Below are 16,935 nucleotides of genomic sequence, written 5' to 3'. Positions count from 1 at the left end.
TAGAGACTGGGTTGCTGCTGGGAGAGTAGAGACTGGGCTGCTGGTGGAAGAGTAGAAACTGGGCTGCTGGTGGGAGAGTAGATACTGGGCTGCTGGTGGGAGAGTAGAGACTGGGTTGATGGTGGGAGAGTAGAGACTGGGCTGCTGGTGGGAGAGTAGATACTGGGCTGCTGGTGGGAGAGTAGAGACTGGGCTGCTGGTGGGAGAGTAGAGACTGGGCTGCTGGTGGGAGAGTAGAGACTGGGCTGCTGGTGGGAGAGTAGAGACTGGGCTGCTGGTGGGAGAGTAGAGACTGGGCTGCTGGTGGAAGAGTAGAGACTGGGCTGATTGTGGGAGAGTAGAGACTGGGCTGATGGTGGGAACGTAGAGACTGGGCTGCTGGTGGGAGAGTAGAGACTGGGCTGCTGGTGGGAACTTCGAGACTGGGCTGCTGGTGGGAACTTCGAGACTGGGCTGCTGGTGGGAGTAGAGACTGGGCTGCTGGCGTGGGGAGTAGATACTGGGCTGCTGGCGTGGGGAGTAGATACTGGGCTGCTGGTGTGGGGAGTAGATACTGGGCTGCTGGTGTGGGGAGTAGAGACTGGGCTGCTGGTGTGGGGAGTAGAGACTGGGCTGCTGGTGTGGGGAGTAGATACTGGGCTGCTGGTGTGGGGAGTAGATACTGGGCTGCTGGTGTGGGGAGTAGAGACTGGGCTGCTGGTGGGAGAGTAGAGACTGGGCTGCTGGTGGGAGAGTAGAGACTGGGCTGCTGGTGGGAGAGTAGAGACTGGTCTGCTGGTGGGAGAGTAGAGACTGGGCTGCTGGTGGGAGAGTAGATACTGGGCTGCTGGTGGGACAGTAGATACTGGGCTGCTGGTGGGAGAGTAGAGACTGGGCTGCTGGTGGGAACGTAGAGACTGGGCTGCTGGTGGGAACGTAGAGACTGGGCTGCTGTTGGGAGAGTAGATACTGGGCTGATGGTGGGAACGTAGAGACTGGGCTGCTGGTGGGAGAGTAGAGACTGGGCTGCTGGTGGGAGAGTAGAGACTGGGCTGCTGGTGGGGGGGAGGAGCAGATACTGGGCTGCTGGTTGGGGGGGGAGTAGATACTGTGCTGCTGGTGAGGGGGGAGTGGATACTGGGCTGCTGTAGGGGGGGGAGTAGATACTGGGTTGCTGGTGTGGGGAGTAGATACTGGGCTGCTGGTGGGAGAGTAGAGACTGGGCTGATGGTGGGAGAGTAGAGACTGGGCTGCTGGTGGGGGGGAGGAGCAGATACTGGGCTGCTGGTTGGGGGGGGAGTAGATACTGTGCTGCTGGTGAGGGGGGAGTGGATACTGGGCTGCTGTAGGGGGGGGGAGTAGATACTGGGTTGCTGGTGTGGGGAGTAGATACTGGGCTGCTGGTATGGGGAGTAGATACTGGGCTGCTGGTGTGGGGAGTAGATACTGGGCTGCTGGTGTGGGGAGTAGATACTGGGCTGCTGGTGTGGGGAGTAGATACTGGGCTGCTGGTGTGGGGAGTAGATACTGGGCTGCTGGTATGGGGAGTAGGTACTGGGCTGCTGGTGAGGGGGGAGTGGATACTGGGCTGCTGGTATGGGGAGTAGGTACTGGGCTGCTGGTGAGGGGGGAGTGGATACTGGGCTGCTGTAGGGGGGGGGGAGCAGATACTGGGTTGCTGGTGTGGGGAGTAGATACTGGGCTGCTGGTATGGGGAGTAGATACTGGGCTGCTGGTATGGGGAGTAGATACTGGGCTGCTGGTGTGGAGAGTAGATACTGGGCTGCTGCTGTGTGTGAGAATGAGAGTGTGTGCGTGTGGGAGAGAGTGTGAGTATGAGAGAGTGTGTGCGTGTAGGAGAGAGTGTGAGTGTGAGAGAGTGTGTGCGTGTAGGAGAGAGTGTGAGTGTGAGAGAGTGTGTGCGTGTGGGAGAGAGTGTGAGTGTGAGAGAGTGTGGGCGGAATTCTCCGCAAGACCTGACGCCGTTGTGAAACCCAGTGAAGTTCACGACAGCGTCGAAGGCTGCTCCTTGCCCCATATTCCCCCCCCCCCCCCCCCCCCCAGGGGGCTAGGAGGGCCGTGCCATCGTGACGCCTAATGACGTCAGCCGCGCATGCGCAGGTTGGCCGGCTCCAACCCGCGCATGTGCGGCTGACGTCACGATGGCTGACGGCTCAAACCCGTGCATGCGCGGTTGCCGTCTTCCCCTCCGCTGCCCCGCAAGACATGGCGGCTTGATCTCGCGGGGCGGCAGAGGGGAAAGAGTGCGTCCCTTTGAGACGCCTCTCCCGAGCACGGTCGTGGTGCTCACTCCCCTTTCCGCCCCCCCACAAGCCACAAAACAGCTTTTGGCGCCATGTTCACGCCGGCAGCGACCAGGTGTGGTTGCCGCTGGCATGAACTGGTCGGGAACGGCAGGCCGTTCGGCCCATCCGGGTCGGAGAATTGCGGGTCGCTGTGAAAAATGGCGGCCCGCAATTCTCCGAGCGGCGTGTCGTAAAACGTGACACGCCCATTTGGGGGGGTGGGAGAATCGCGGGGGGTGCCAGAGCGGTCCTCCTGCGATTCTCCCACCCAACGTGGGAGCGGAGAATCGCGCCCTGTGTGCGTGCGTGTGGGAGAGAATGTGAGTGTGAGAGAGAGTGTACAGCGTGTGGGAGAGTGTGTGAGTGTGAGAGAGAGTGTATAGCGTGTGGGAGAGAGTGAGAGTGTGTGTGCGTGTGGGAGAGAGTGTGAGTGTGAGAGTGTGTGTGCGTGTGGGAGAGAGTGTGTGTGCGTATGGGAGAGAGTGTGTGTGCGTGTGGGAGAGAGTGTGAGTGTGAGAGAGAGTGTATAGCGTGTGGGAGAGAGTGTGAGTGTGAGAGAGAGTGTATAGCGTGTGGGAGAGAGTGTGAGTGTGAGAGAGAGTGTATAGCGTGTGGGAGAGAATGTGAGTGTGAGAGTGTGTGTGTGTGTGGGAGAGAGTGTGTGTGCATATGGGAGAGAGTGTGAGTGTGAGAGTGTGTGTGGGAGAGAGTGTGAGAGTGAGTGAGTGAAGGGGGTGTTTGAGAGAGAGTGTATAGCGTGTGGGAGAGAGTGTGAGTGTGGGAGAGAGTGTGTGTGCGTGTGGGAGAGAGTGTGAGTGTGGGAGAGAGTGTGTGTGCGTGTGGGAGAGAGTGTGAGTGTGAGAGAGAGTGTATAGCGTGTGGGAGAGAGTGTGAATGTGAGAGAGAGTGTATAGCGTGTGGGAGAGAGTGTGTGTGGGAGAGAGTGTGTGTGCGTGTGGGAGAGAGTGTGAGTGTGAGAGTGTGTGTGGGAGAGAGTGTGAGAGTGAGTGTGAGAGTGAGTGAGTGAAGGGGGTGTTTGAGAGAGAGTTTTATGAGAGAAGATTTTAAACTGTTTTGGGAATGGATTTTGGAAACTCTGATGGTCTTAAGATCTGTAAATCTTAAACTCCCTCCTCAAACATGCCACTTCTATTTTTGTGGAGATGGGATTGGAGTCGGCCCAGGATTCATGTATACATAGTTTACTGAGGCAGCTGGCCATCTAAATCACCAGCTGCCTCCACTGAAGTGGGGCTTTGGTAGGCCAGGAGAGTGAAATCCTGAGCAAAGTCTGGATGTGGTAAGAGCTGGTCTGAACTTGGTGGATTTATTTGGATAGCCATGTTGCTCCTTTGGAGCGGCAAGCTACCCCGTTGGATATGGTCCGGGTGGGATTATTGAAATTGTTAAAAGTAAACATAAAAGCAAAGATTGCATAAACTCATTGGAACTGTCAAAGCTGTCAAAGTACTGTCAAAGCTGTTGTAGGATTTCTCAATTTAATGTTTAAAATTGGTTAGTAAAGGTTTGTAGCTTTAGAGATTGAATTAAAAGGGAATTGAAAGGCGCATTTTGTAATGTAATAACTTTTGTAAATAAGAATCAAGGTAAGGGAATGCTGACAACATCTCCTACTTAATAAATAAAGACATGAGGATAAAGATAACAATAAAATAATCAAGCTCATAACAAAATAACAGCAAACTGGTCAAGTGAACTGGGAATTTACAGTATCCGAATCAGGATGGTAAATATTAGGTTTTACCCTATTCAAGTGTAAACTAATCAATCACCAATAAGACCATGTCCAGAAAAGGGTATAAAAGGTAGAATTTTGAGACCCTCTGTGCATAGCCAGAAGAGACAACAGAAAAGACCACCTCAGTCAATAGAACATATCAAGAAATAGAGATCACTTTGGTCAACAGAACATGTCAAAAAACAACACCACAGTAACTAGGCTTCTGCAGTCTATTAACTTGACATGCTACATCGTATTCCTCTTGTATGACCATTTTAAAAATCTATATACTTGTTATTTCATAAAATTACCAGATAATTGACAAAAAACACCCATTGGGTCTGTTGGGTCTGTGCACAGTTGCGACTTTAGGTCTATGAGGTGAGGAATGAGCTTAAATTGTCAAAGAACTGTCAAGCTGTCAGGAAATAACAACTGGGTGAGTTACCACGGTTGGGTTAAAGGCAAAAGGTGTTGGATGGGTGAGGAGAATGTGTTGCCATGGGTTAGCACCAAGTTGGTTTTGGGGGTATGAAGGACATAAGAACATAAGAACATAAGAACTAGGAGGAGGAGTAGGCCATCTGGCCCCCCGAGCCTGCTCCGCCATTCAATTAGATCATGGCTGTTCTTTTGTGGACTCAGCTCCACTTTCCGGCCCGAACACCATAACCCTTAATCCCTTTATTCTTCAAAAAACTATCTATCTTTACCTAAAAACATGTAATGAAGGAGCCTCAACTGCTTCACTGGGCAAGGAATTCCATAGATTCACAACCCTTTGGGTGAAGAAGTTCCTCCTAAACTCAGTCCTAAATCTACTTCCCCTTATTTTGAGGCTATATCCCCTAGTTCTGCTGTCACCCGCCAGTGGAAACAACCTGCCCGCATCTATCCTATCTATTCCCTTCATAATTTTAAATGTTTCTATAAGATCCCCCCTCATCCTTCTAAATTCCAACGAGTACAGTCCCAGTCTACTCAACCTCTCCTCATAATCCAGCCCCTTCAGCTCTGGGATTAACCTAGTGGAACCAGAGGGAGGTGTAGGTAGAAAGCTATGGGGCAGGATTTTCTGACCCCCGCCGGGTCGGAGCATCGGCGAAGGGCGGAGTGAATCACGCCCCCGCCGGCTACCGAATTCTCCGGCGTCGGAGAATTGGCAGGGGCGGGAATCGCGGCGCGTCGGTCGGCGGACGCTCACAGCGCCCCCCCCCCCCCCCCCCCCCCAGCCAGTGATTCTCCAACCCGCGATGGGCCGAAGTCCCGCTCGTTCTATGCTGGTCCCTTACCGGCGGGAGCTGGCGGCGCGGGCTGGCTCCGGGGTTCTGGGAAGTACGCGTGGCGCTCTGGCCCTCGCGAGTGCCCCTACGTTTGCCTGACCCGTGATCGGGGCCCACTGATCTGCGGGCGGGCCTGTGCCATGGGGGCACACTTTTCCTACGCCCCAGCCATGTAAGCCTCCGCGATGGACGACGCGAAGGTGAACCCCCCCCCCCCCCCCGCGCATGCGCGGGGATGACGTCAGCAGCCGCTGATGCTCCTGCGCATGTGTGGAACCGCGCGGCCGGCGGAGTCCCTTCGGCCCCGGCTGGCGCGGCGCCAAAGGCCTTCCATGCCAGCCGGCGGGGCGCAAACCACTCCGCCGCCGGCCTAGCCCCTGAAGGTGCGGAGGATTCCTTACCTTTGGGGCGGCCCAACACCGGAGTGGTTCAAGCCACTCCGTCCCGCCGGGACCCCACACCCCGCCGGGTACGGGAGAATCCCGCCCATGGTTTAGCATGGGCCGATGAGGAACCCTAGGAAGATGGATGGTGGAGCAAGAGGTGGCATCGTTTGGCATAGATGGGGCATGGGTGTGTGTGGGACTGAGGAGTGAGTGCTATAGGACCTTTGCTTCAATCTTTTTTTAATTTAAGTCAACAAAGTGCCAGGGCACAGAGACAGGCCCTGCACCCAGCCTACCTCCACACCTGGCAGCCTCCGCACTCTTCCCAGGTTTGGTGGACCCCACGTCGAATCAACAGCAGAGAGGCAAGCTTTCCGCCCAGCCCACCTCCACTATGTAGCAGCCTCCCCACTTGTTCTGGAGGTGAGAGGCCCCACGACTCATCCAGCCCGGCCCCACTGGAATGCTAATTAGAACTGCGGGTGGGCATTTTTAAATCCCATGAATTCTCCCGTCTCTGCACACCCAACTCAGGGGTGAACATCTGGATTCAAGAGCTCACACCTCTCTGACTTTACACATTTGAAGGCCAGGGGTTGCAAGCCCATCCTGCTTGATATCAAAACTGCCCCTTCGTTTTACATAGAACATTACAGCGCAGTACGGGCCCTTCGGCCCTCGATGTTGTGCCGACCTGTGAAACCATCTGAAGCCTATCTGACCTACACTATTCCATTTTCATCGATATGTCTATCCAGTGACCACTTAAATGCCCTTAAATTTGGCGCGTCTACTACTGTTGCAGGCAGGGCGTTCCACACCCCTACTACTCTCTGAGTAAAGAAACTGCCTCTGACATCTGTCCTATATCTACCACCCCTCAATTTAAAGCTATGTCCCCTCATGTTGGTCATCACCATCCGAGGAAAAAGACTCTCACTGTCCACCCTATCTAACCCTCTGACTATCTTATATGTCTCTATTAAGTCACCTCTCAGCCTTCTCCTCTCTAACGAAAACAACCTCAAGTCCCTGAGCCTTTCCTCGTAAGACCTTCCCTCCATACCAGGCAACATCCTAGTAAATCTCCTCTGAACCCTTTCCAAAGTTTCCACATCCTTCCTATAATGTGGTGACGAGAACTGCACGCAGTACTCCAGGTGCGGCCGCACCAGAGTTATGTACAGCTGCAGCATGACCTCGTGGCTCCAAAACTCAATCCCCCTACTGATAAAGGCTAGCACACCATATGCCTTCTTAACAGCCCTATTAACCTGGGTGGCAACTTTCAGGGATTTTTGTACCTGGATGCTGAGATCTCTCTGTTCATCTACACTACCAAGAATCTTGCCATTAGCCCAGTACTCTGCATTCCTGTTACTCCTTCCAAAGTGAACCACCTCACACTTTTCCGCATTAAACTCCATCTGCCACCTCTCAGCCCAGCTCTGCAGCTTATCTATGTCCCTCTGTAACCTATAACATCCTTTTCTGCAGAGTGGTTTGAAAAAATGCCTAGAATGCGAGTTTACAATCAGTGCCTTAACAGAAAAGACGGATTTTCACAGTAATGAGAGAATAATACAGCACAGAAAGAGGTTATTTATTTCATTGTGCCTATGCCAGTTCTGTGTAGGAGCCACCAAATTAATCCCACTCCCCAGCTCATTCCCCACAGCGCATTTCTTTAATTCAGCTCAATGGTTTTCACCAATGACAAAGTGCAGAGATTAATGTTGAATGCCTCAAATGGACAAGTTACTCACCAGCAGTTTTCCTTTTCAAATCATTTGCATCAGTCAGGAGCTCTGAACTGTGCTGAGCTGACTTCTTGCCGACCTCCTCAAGTGGCTTTTCAGGACCAATGGCCTAGTAAAATGGTACAAAAGCAACATTTAGAGCAAGATTAATATGAGCATTACATACGAGGCAGTAAAGTCACACAGAAAAAGTACATTACGTGGTGGCAGCCATTAATATAAATAATGCATTCGTACAATGATAGGTGTTGCCATTTTGACAAGTATGTTTCTATGTCTTTAAAGTGTTTCTGCACTGATATAATTCCACTTAATAATTTGTTTGATCTCTTTCCACACTCTGGTTGACGGATATCATCAGTATGATAGTCAGGTAGGTTGTACCAGTGTTAACGATCATTGAAAAGCAGTCCTGTGGAGTCTGCACATCCTCCCCGTGTGTGCGTGGGTTTCCTCCGGGTGCACCGGTTTCCTCCCACAGTCCAAAGATGTGCGGGTTAGGTGGATTGGCCATGATAAATTGCCCCTTAGTGTCCAAAATTGCCCTCAGTGTTGGGTGGGGTTATTGGGTTATGGGGATAGGGTGGAGGTGTTAACCTTGGGTAGGGTGCTCTTTCCAGGAGCCGGTGCAGACTCGATGGGCCGAATGGCACTGTAAATTCTAGGAATGGAAATTGAGTAGCACAGTGCAAACATGACTAAGGGAAAACTGGATGAGATCCTGGTGAGAGAAGAGAATTAGGAATATGGTGGTTTGTGTGACAGAGACCTCACAAAACAACAGACAAACCTGATCACCACAGTCATTTTGTATCTGACCCTAAATATTTAGGTGTAAACAGAAAAGTATTTAAGTGCCCAAGTACCACTAAATGACACCAGGTGAAACTGCAGACTTGTACTGTATATAATTCCCACCTGAGTGTCACAGTGTCCCAGAAAATCAATCAATTGTTTAATCCAGTAACAAAAAGAATCATCAATGAGCAAATGCAGTGCCTCAGCAAAACTGAGAAGCAACTGTGTTAGCAAAAGACCATTTCCAATGAAAGTTAGGGGTGGGGTGTTAGCAATAACTCACCCATTGCAAAAACGAACAAAAAAGACTTGCATTTATCTAGTATAACCACTGGGTGTCTAAAAGTGCTTTGCAGCCGCTGAAGTATAGTCACTGTTATAATGTAGGGGGTCGGTTCACTCAGTTGACTGGACAGCTGGTTTGTGATAAGGAGTGTCGCCAATAGCGCGGGTTCAATTCCCGTACCGGCTGAGGTTACCACGAAGGCTTCGCCTTCTCAACCTTATCCCTCCCCTGAGGTGTGGTGATCCTCAGGTTAAATCACCACCAGTCAGCCCCCTCTCAAAGGGAAGAGCAGCCTTTGGCCCTTGGGGACTCTGGCAGCTTTCAATGTAGGAAAGACAGCAGCTACACTGATGTTGAGCGAGTGATCAATACTGGTCAGGACACTGGGAATAACTCCCCTTCTCCTCTTCAAAATAGTGCCTCGGGATCTTGTATGTCCACCTCAGAAAGCAGACGGGGCCTCAGCTTAACACCTCAGCCAAAAGACAGCATCATGGACAGTGCAGTACCCCTTCGGCACTGCGCTGGAGAATTTCGATCTCTGGTTTCTGCGGTGGGACTTGATCCCACGGGCTCGGGCGGAGTTTTACAGCCCGTGGGATTTTCCGGTGCCGGCGAAGACAATGGAGTTTTAAAGTGCTCGCTGTATTTTCCGGACCCTTTCCTGGCCCCGCCCATGCCGTGACGGGGCCGTAAAACCTCGCCCCTTGTGACTAAGAAGTGAGTGTGTGAACCGTGACTGACACTGTAAGCTTTGCCTCCGGTTTTTGTAACAAAACCATAAACATTTTCTTTATACTGTACCAATTCACTGCAAGTAGGTAACAACTTTTAAGGGGTAGACTTTGAACAGTGAGAACGATTATATACCTTGGTTTAGCTATTTACAAGTAGAAGATACTCACCGACTTCAGCGCAACATCAGCTTTGCTCCTGGCTTCTAATGCGATGCTCGCAGCTTCTTCAACCAGTGCCTTGATGCTGGAGTGTGTGTTGACAGCCACTGTGGCATTTAGAGACATGTTTCTCACAGCTGAGAGGGCACTAACAACAGGAAATAGTTCATTGCAATGGCTCAGAGGGAATTTCACCGGCATGCTGTTGCAGTATCTCTACGGAAAATGAAATTTCTCTCCCTTTTCTGATTCTGCGCTTCCCTCTATTAGACAAAAAGGATGAGGCCGTGTGCGTGGGCCACATCGCCAGTCTCTGCAGATACTTGCAAACCGGAGAATCCTGCAGCTCAAAGGCATTCTGTTCCTTCAGTGCTCTAGCTCGTCAATAAAACTTACATTTCAATCAAGCGAACAAATATTTGCCTGGAATCAGGAGCATAAAGTCACTGAACAAAAGCATTTCCGTGACATTAATTCTACCAGAACAAAAAACAATACAGCACAGGAACAGGCCCTTCGGCCCTCCAAGCCTGTGTGGACCATGGTACCTGTCTGCACTTACGGAGTTTGTATCCTCCCATTCCCATCCTATTCATATATTTGTCTAGATGCTCCTTAATGCTGCTATCACAACCTGCTCCCACAACCTCCCCGGGCAGCGCATTCCATATATTTACCACCCTCTGTGTAAAAAACTTGTCTCGCACATCTGTTCTAAACTTTTCCCCACGCACTTTAAACCTATGTCCCCGAGTACATGACTCTCCTACTCTAGGAAAGAGCATCTGACTATCCACTCTGTCCATGCCACTCATAATCTTGTAGCCATGATGTGGAGATAGAACATAGAACATAGAACATAGAACAGTACAGCACAGAACAGGCCCTTCGGCCCTCAATGTTGTGCCGAGCCATGATTACCCTACTCAAACCCACGTATCCACCCTATACCCGTAACCCAATAACCCCCCCTTAACCTTACTTTTATTAGGACACTACGGGCAATTTAGCATGGCCAATCCACCTAACCCGCACATCTTTGGACTGTGGGAGGAAACCGGAGCACCCGGAGGAAACCCACGCACACAGGGGGAGGACGTGCAGACTCCACACAGACAGTGACCCAGCCGGGAATCGAACCTGGGACCCTGGAGCTGTGAAGCATTTATGCTAACCACCATGCTACCCTGCTGCCCCTGCTACCCTGCTGCCCCAGCGTTGGATGCCAGCGTTGGATTGGGGTGAGCACAGTAAGAAGTCTTACAACACCAGGTTAAAGTCCAACAGGTTTGTTTCAAACACGAGCTTTCGGAGCACTGCTCCTTCATCACCTAAGGAAGGAGCAGTGCTCCGAAAGCTCGTGTTTGAAACAAACCTGTTGGACTTTAACCTCGTGTTGTAAGACTTCTTACCATAATCTTGTAGACCTCGATCAGGTCGCCTCTCAACCTCCGTCATTCCAGTACGAACAGACCGAGTTTATCTAACCTCTCCTCATATCTAATGCCCTCCATACCAGGCAACATCCCAGTAAACCGCTTCGGAACCCTCTCCAAAGCATCCACATCCTTCTGGTAGTGTGACGACCAGCACTGTACACAATATTCCAAATGAGGCCTAACTAGGGTCCTGTACAGCTGCATGCAACATGACTTGCCAATTTTTATATTCAATGCCCCGACCGATGAAGGCCAGCATACCGTATGCCTTCCTGACCACCTTATCCACCTGGTTTGCCACTTTCGGTGATTGGTGGACATGCACGCCCAGATCTCTCTGCCCGTCAGTACTCGCAAGAGTTCTCCCATTTATTGTATAATTCCTGCATGCATTGGACTTTCCAAGGTGCATTACCTCACACTCAGGGGCTGGTTTAGCACAGTGGGCTTAACAGCTGGCTTGTAATGCTCAACAAGGCCAGCAGCGCGGGTTCAATTCCTGTGCCGGCCTCCCCGAACAGGCGCCGGAATGTGGCGACTAGGGGCTTTTCACAGTAACTTCATTGAAGCCTACTTGTGACAATAAGCGATTATTATTATTATTACTTGTCCGGATGAAACTCCATCTGCCATTTCTCCGCCCAAGACTACAACTAGTTTATATCCTGCTGTATCCTCTGACAACCTTCTTCACGATCCGCAACTCCACCAATTTTCATGTCATCTGCGAACTTACTAATCAGACCAGCTACATTTTTTTCCAAATCATTTATATACACCACAAACAACAAAGGCCCCAGAACTGATCACTGTGGATCGTTGCTGGTTGTCACAGCCTTCCATTCCGAAAAACACCCTTCGACTGCTACCCTCTGACTTCTGTGCCCTGAAATAACACTGCTTTAGTTTCCTCTATTTCAATGATAAGAATATGATATGTATGTGCGTCTATATATTTTTCAAAAATTTAGAAAAAGAAGCCCCTTTATCTAAAGAATTGGGTGCATATAATCAAACTGTTGCATTTGATTGGTTAGGCCCAAGGTATCCAATGATGGCTGTGCGTGCCCCTCCTCAGCCCAACCACACACATGACACTCCCCAGCTCCTCCACTGCCTCCTCACCAGGTGTCCTATCCCTCTTTGGGGGCCCTTTGCCCTTTCCCCATGTCCCATGCCCTCTCCCTGAGCCCCTTTCCCTTTCCCCGTGGCCCTTGCTCTCTCCTTGTGTCTCTTGCCCTCTTCCCATGCTCCTTGTCCTCTCCCCGTGCCCTTGCCCTCTCCACATGCCCCTTGCCCTCTCCTCGTGGCCCTTGCCCTCTCCTCGTGGCCCTTGCCCTCTCCTCGTGGCCCTTTGCCCTTTCCCCGTGGCCCTTGCTCTCTCCTCGTGTCTCTTGCCCTCTTCCCATGCTCCTTGTCCTCTCCCCGTGCCCTTGCCCTCTCCACATGCCCCTTGCCCTCTCCACATGCCCCTTGCCCTCTCCTCGTGGCCCTTGCCCTCTCCTCGTGGCCCTTTGCCCTTTCCCCGTGGCCCTTGCTCTCTCCTCGTGTCTCTTGCCCTCTTCCCATGCTCCTTCTCCTCTCCCCGTGCCCTTACCCTCTCCACATGCCCTTTGCACTCTCCACATGCCCCTTGCTCTTTCCACATGCCCCTTGCTCTTTCCACATGCCCCTTGCCCTCTCCACATGCCCCTTGCCCTCTCCACATGTCCCTTGCACTTTCCACATGCCCCTTGCCCTCTCCACATGCCCCTTGCCCTCTCCACATGCCCCTTGCCCTCTCCACATGCCCCTTGCCCTCTCCACATGCCCCTTGCACTCTCCACATGTCCCTTGCTCTTTCCACATGTCCCTTGCACTCTCCACATGTCCCTTGCCCTCTCCACATGCCCCTTGCACTCTCCACATGTCCCTTGCACTCTCCACATGTCCCTTGCACTCCACATGTCCCTTGCACTCTCCACATGTCCCTTGCCCTCTCCACATGCCCCTTGCACTCTCCACATGTCCCTTGCCCTCTCCACATGTCCCTTGCCCTCTCCACATGCCCCTTGCACTCTCCACATGCCCCTTGCACTCTCCACATGTCCCTTGCCCTCTCCACATGTCCCTTGCACTCTCCACATGTCCCTTGCCCTCTCCACATGTCCCTTGCACTCTCCACATGTCCCTTTCCCTCTCCACATGCCCCTTGCCCTCTCCACATGCCCCTTTCCCTCTCCACATGTCCCTTGCCCTCTCCACATGCCCCTTGCCCTCTCCACATGCCCCTTTCCTTCCCCACCTAAATTTGGCTCCTGAAACCGGTGTCTGACTCTGATCGGTGCAGTGCAGTTTCCTGCATGGCTGGCTGCCCATTTTGGTTCTTGGTTCAGTCAAGATGGTTGTCAGTCAAAGATTTTGACTTTGCACTGTTATTGACTGGGCTCTAAGGATTGCAAAGTTTTTACAACCAAATTGTTAAAAGCACCCCCACCCACTCCCCATGCCCCGCTCTGCACTCCCCACTCCAAGCATATTTGCAAGACCTCTTTTATTGAAACAAAATTACACCTCAAAATGCATAAAGAAAAAGAAAAAGACCTGCCCCCCTGCCGCACCCATTTTCTGGTGCGCAGCGCCCCCCACTGGCAGCGGGATCCTCTGTCCCTGCAGCCAGCCCAGCATGTCTCAAAGTACTGTCCGGCCAATGAAGTACTTTTGACGTGTCGTCCCAGCTGTGAAGCAGGAAAGGCTGCGGCCAATTGTGAACACAGCAAGTGATGACCTGATACTCTGATTTTCTGTTGCTTGAGGGATAAATATTGGCAAAGACACAAAGGTTGACTTCCCTGCTCGTCCCTGATATTCCCATGGGATCTTTGACATCCCCCAGAGAAGGTGGGCATACCATCTCATAACATCGTATCTGAAAGAGAGCGGGCTGGATTCTCCACCGTCGGGATCCTCCGTTTCACCGGCAGCGCACTCACGCCCACGGATTTCCCGATGGCGTTGGGGTGCCCACAATCGGAAACCTCATTGGCTGGCTCGCGAATGGGAGAATCCCGCTGCCGGCAGGGGGGCACCACACCGGAAAACGGGTGCGGTGGCACAGAGCATCTCTGAGAGTGCAGCACTCCTTCAATACTGCACTGGCGCATCAGCCTTGATTTTATTTTGTTCAAGAACTGGAATGGGACTTGAACGCACAAACTTGTGACTCCCAGAGATGAGAGTGCTACTAACTGCATCTCAGCTGCATGTACCCAATCATGCCACGTTGCCTTGACAACAACACTAAATAATGAATTGTTAACATAGAATGGTATACAACTGTCCACACTGGCCACCAGTTGGTATTTGATTTACATTGACTGACCTGTTTAGCAGATTAGCAAGCTTCCTGAATTCCTCAGCCTGGTCTTCTGCCCTGTAGACAAGGCTAAGCACACTCTTCTGAGTCATCTCCATCACCAGTTTGTCAAGGTGCATCCTCATCTTAGCAGTCCACAAATCCAGTTTATCGCTGTATTGCTCCAGAAACTGTAGATGTTGAGACAGAGCAGCAACTTATCAAAACATTGAAAATACAACTTACATTTCACAACAGAGATCTCTGCTGGCTCCCTGGTAGGCTTCAGGGATACTTGGTGTCATAGATCAAGTGTCACATAGGTCGATCCCAAATCTACGCAGTTAACCAATCTCAACAGTTATGATAGTGGCATTCGATCACTGTCGTGTGAATCTTACTGAACAGTGCACGCTTGTGGATATCGGGTGGGACTGCGTTCAGCTCTGATCTCCCCCAAAAGGATGACCTTTCTGACACCCACGATCCCAGTCACACTATCTGTGTTCACAGTGAGCACTGTCACTCAGCCCCGGCAAAGAAGCGGCTCATTCTATCTCTGGTCAGGTGTGCTCTAAACACTGCCTTAACAAGGATCAAGCTTAGCCTCGCACACAAGGACGTGGCATTCACCCTGCAGAGGGCCTCACTTCACACCTCATCCTCCAAAACAGAGCTAAGCTAGAATTTAGTTCATGGCAACAGGAGGAGGCCAGTTTCCCCCTCAAACTTACTCAATCCAATCTGATGTCACTGTGTCAACTAATAAGGCAACATCACTCATGCTTACTGGTCTGCGCAGAATAAAATCAATCAAAATCTAAATTGCTGGCAGATTTAATATTAACGAGAATAAAGTGGGATTGATATTCTGGCCAAGCTGCACCATTAGTCTTATGGCGTTTGCAATGTTGGCATTACTCGGTGTTGTTATAATGGCTGCAGAAGGGCAGCACGGTGGCGCAGTGGGTTAGCCCTCTAGCCTCACGGCGCCGAGGTCCCAGGTTCGATCCCAGCTCTGGATCACTGTCCGTGTGGAGTTTGCACATTCTCCCCGTGTTTGCGTGGGTTTCGCCCCCCCCACAACCCAAAGATGTGCAGGCTAGGTGGGGTGGCCACGCTAAATTGCCTGTCAACTGGAAAATATTAATTGGGTACACTAAATTTATTTTAAAAAAATAATGTCTGAAGAATGGGTTGCAGAATGGCTTGATCTCCAGCTCAGAGGGTTAGCCACCTGGTGACCTGTGGTGCAGTAACACTGGTAGGAACCCAAGGAACAGGTAAGTGGTTAGTTTGCTGCCTTCGTCAGCTGTAGCGACCAGCAATGTGGGCACAAAATTAAAAGTAGACAATTCTAATTAAACTTACAGTTGTGCTGTTCGCAATGTCTTCCACCATACTTGCTGTACTGTCCACCATCTCACTTCCCTCTTGGATCAGGCTGACTGTCAGTGCCCTGATTTTCCTGGCTGCCTGCTGCTTCTCCTGTGTACAATTGTGTTTGACGTCAATTAGCATTTTGAGGAAAACACTGTGGCGGACAGTAGTCCTTTGCAGCAAAAACCCATATCTGAATGAAGAAATCCGAAATGGACTCAATATGCCAAAAGGCCTGTTTCTGTCTCAATAATGAACTCTATGATTCTATGAGAACATTACTACAGGCAGTCTTCAGGGTCACAACACAAATGGTTCCTGGAAACTGCATTTTAAGTTGAAACATAAGTTGGAAGCAATTTTCCCATAAGAGCAATGGTATAAATCGGGGACTGGTTCCTGAACGAAGGCCCAATCCACTATTTTCACCAAAATAACCCCTAATTTTGGATTCAATCAATCATAAAAAATAGTATAGAAATAAATTAATATTAGAAAATATTAACTTTAAGGATAGGTTTGGGACACAATGAATCACTAAATAAAGTGAGTTGGTACAGCAACTGAATGCCTTGAATGAGGGAGATGGGCGGTGCAGAATGCTGATGCGCACATATGAATGCTCAAACTTGTTCACTGGCGTGGTGTTGTAAAGTCAAAGCCAACATTGTAAGTTCAAAACAGGGTGTCAATTTATAAATGCTGCACATGCCGTTCACTGTAATTCCAAAGTCATAACTTCCAGGACCATTTGTAAAGTAATGTGATTTGGGATTTTTATGGGGTTTTCAGAGACTACACTCTCAGAAATGACGGTGGCTGGGGTTTACTGGACCATGCCTGGGGCGGGGCGTGGGGTGGTGTCATGATCGGTACAGGCTTGGAGGGCCAAAGGGCCTCTTCCTGTGCTGTATTGTTCTTCGTTCTTTGAGAGCCTTTGGTAGTTAACCCTGTTCACAAAATCCAGCCATTTTCATCATTGACTGATCATGTCTGGGACATGTATGTACCTCAGCATCAAAGAATCAATCCTGAAGGCTCCTAGAGCTAATTTCTGCTCTTAAAGTAATGCACATGTTTTGTGTTTCCCTTTTACCTGGAGTTCTCCCAGGTTGCTGGAGATGCTGCGGAGAAGTCTGCTTGTTTCATTGGTGTTTGTGCGTGCTTCATTCACCAGCTCCTGGGCTTCCCGCAACCTGAGGCCGTGTTGCCCTAAAGTATCTATGATCCTTCTTTTCAAGTCCTCCAGTTCCTTCTGAGGTTTCTGAAAACCCTTCTGAACTCTGGTCAACAATCGTTCTGCAGCTCTGATTTAATTTATGAAAGAAAAGAAGGCAAATATCAAGG

The 16,935-nt window shown here is 50.7% G+C and overlaps 1 protein-coding gene across 1 annotated transcript in view; it reads right to left on the bottom strand.

Moving 5' to 3' along the window:
- The window catches only part of lama1 (laminin, alpha 1), a 422,130-nt gene that overhangs the window by 93,799 nt on the left and 311,396 nt on the right, over window positions 1–16,935 (bottom strand). Inside the window, exons 37-41 of the mRNA XM_038808722.1 lie at window positions 16,685–16,895; window positions 15,580–15,696; window positions 14,236–14,399; window positions 9,445–9,583; window positions 7,462–7,564 (exon numbers count right to left, since the gene is read on the bottom strand). Of these exons, the coding sequence (XP_038664650.1) occupies window positions 7,462–7,564; window positions 9,445–9,583; window positions 14,236–14,399; window positions 15,580–15,696; window positions 16,685–16,895 (734 nt within the window). The remainder of the gene's footprint in view (window positions 1–7,461; window positions 7,565–9,444; window positions 9,584–14,235; window positions 14,400–15,579; window positions 15,697–16,684; window positions 16,896–16,935) is intronic.

This window comes from Scyliorhinus canicula, chromosome 10 (genome assembly GCF_902713615.1).
Source record: "Scyliorhinus canicula chromosome 10, sScyCan1.1, whole genome shotgun sequence".
Taxonomy (NCBI): domain Eukaryota; kingdom Metazoa; phylum Chordata; class Chondrichthyes; order Carcharhiniformes; family Scyliorhinidae; genus Scyliorhinus; species Scyliorhinus canicula.
This window is presented reverse-complemented; position numbering and strand designations above follow the sequence as displayed.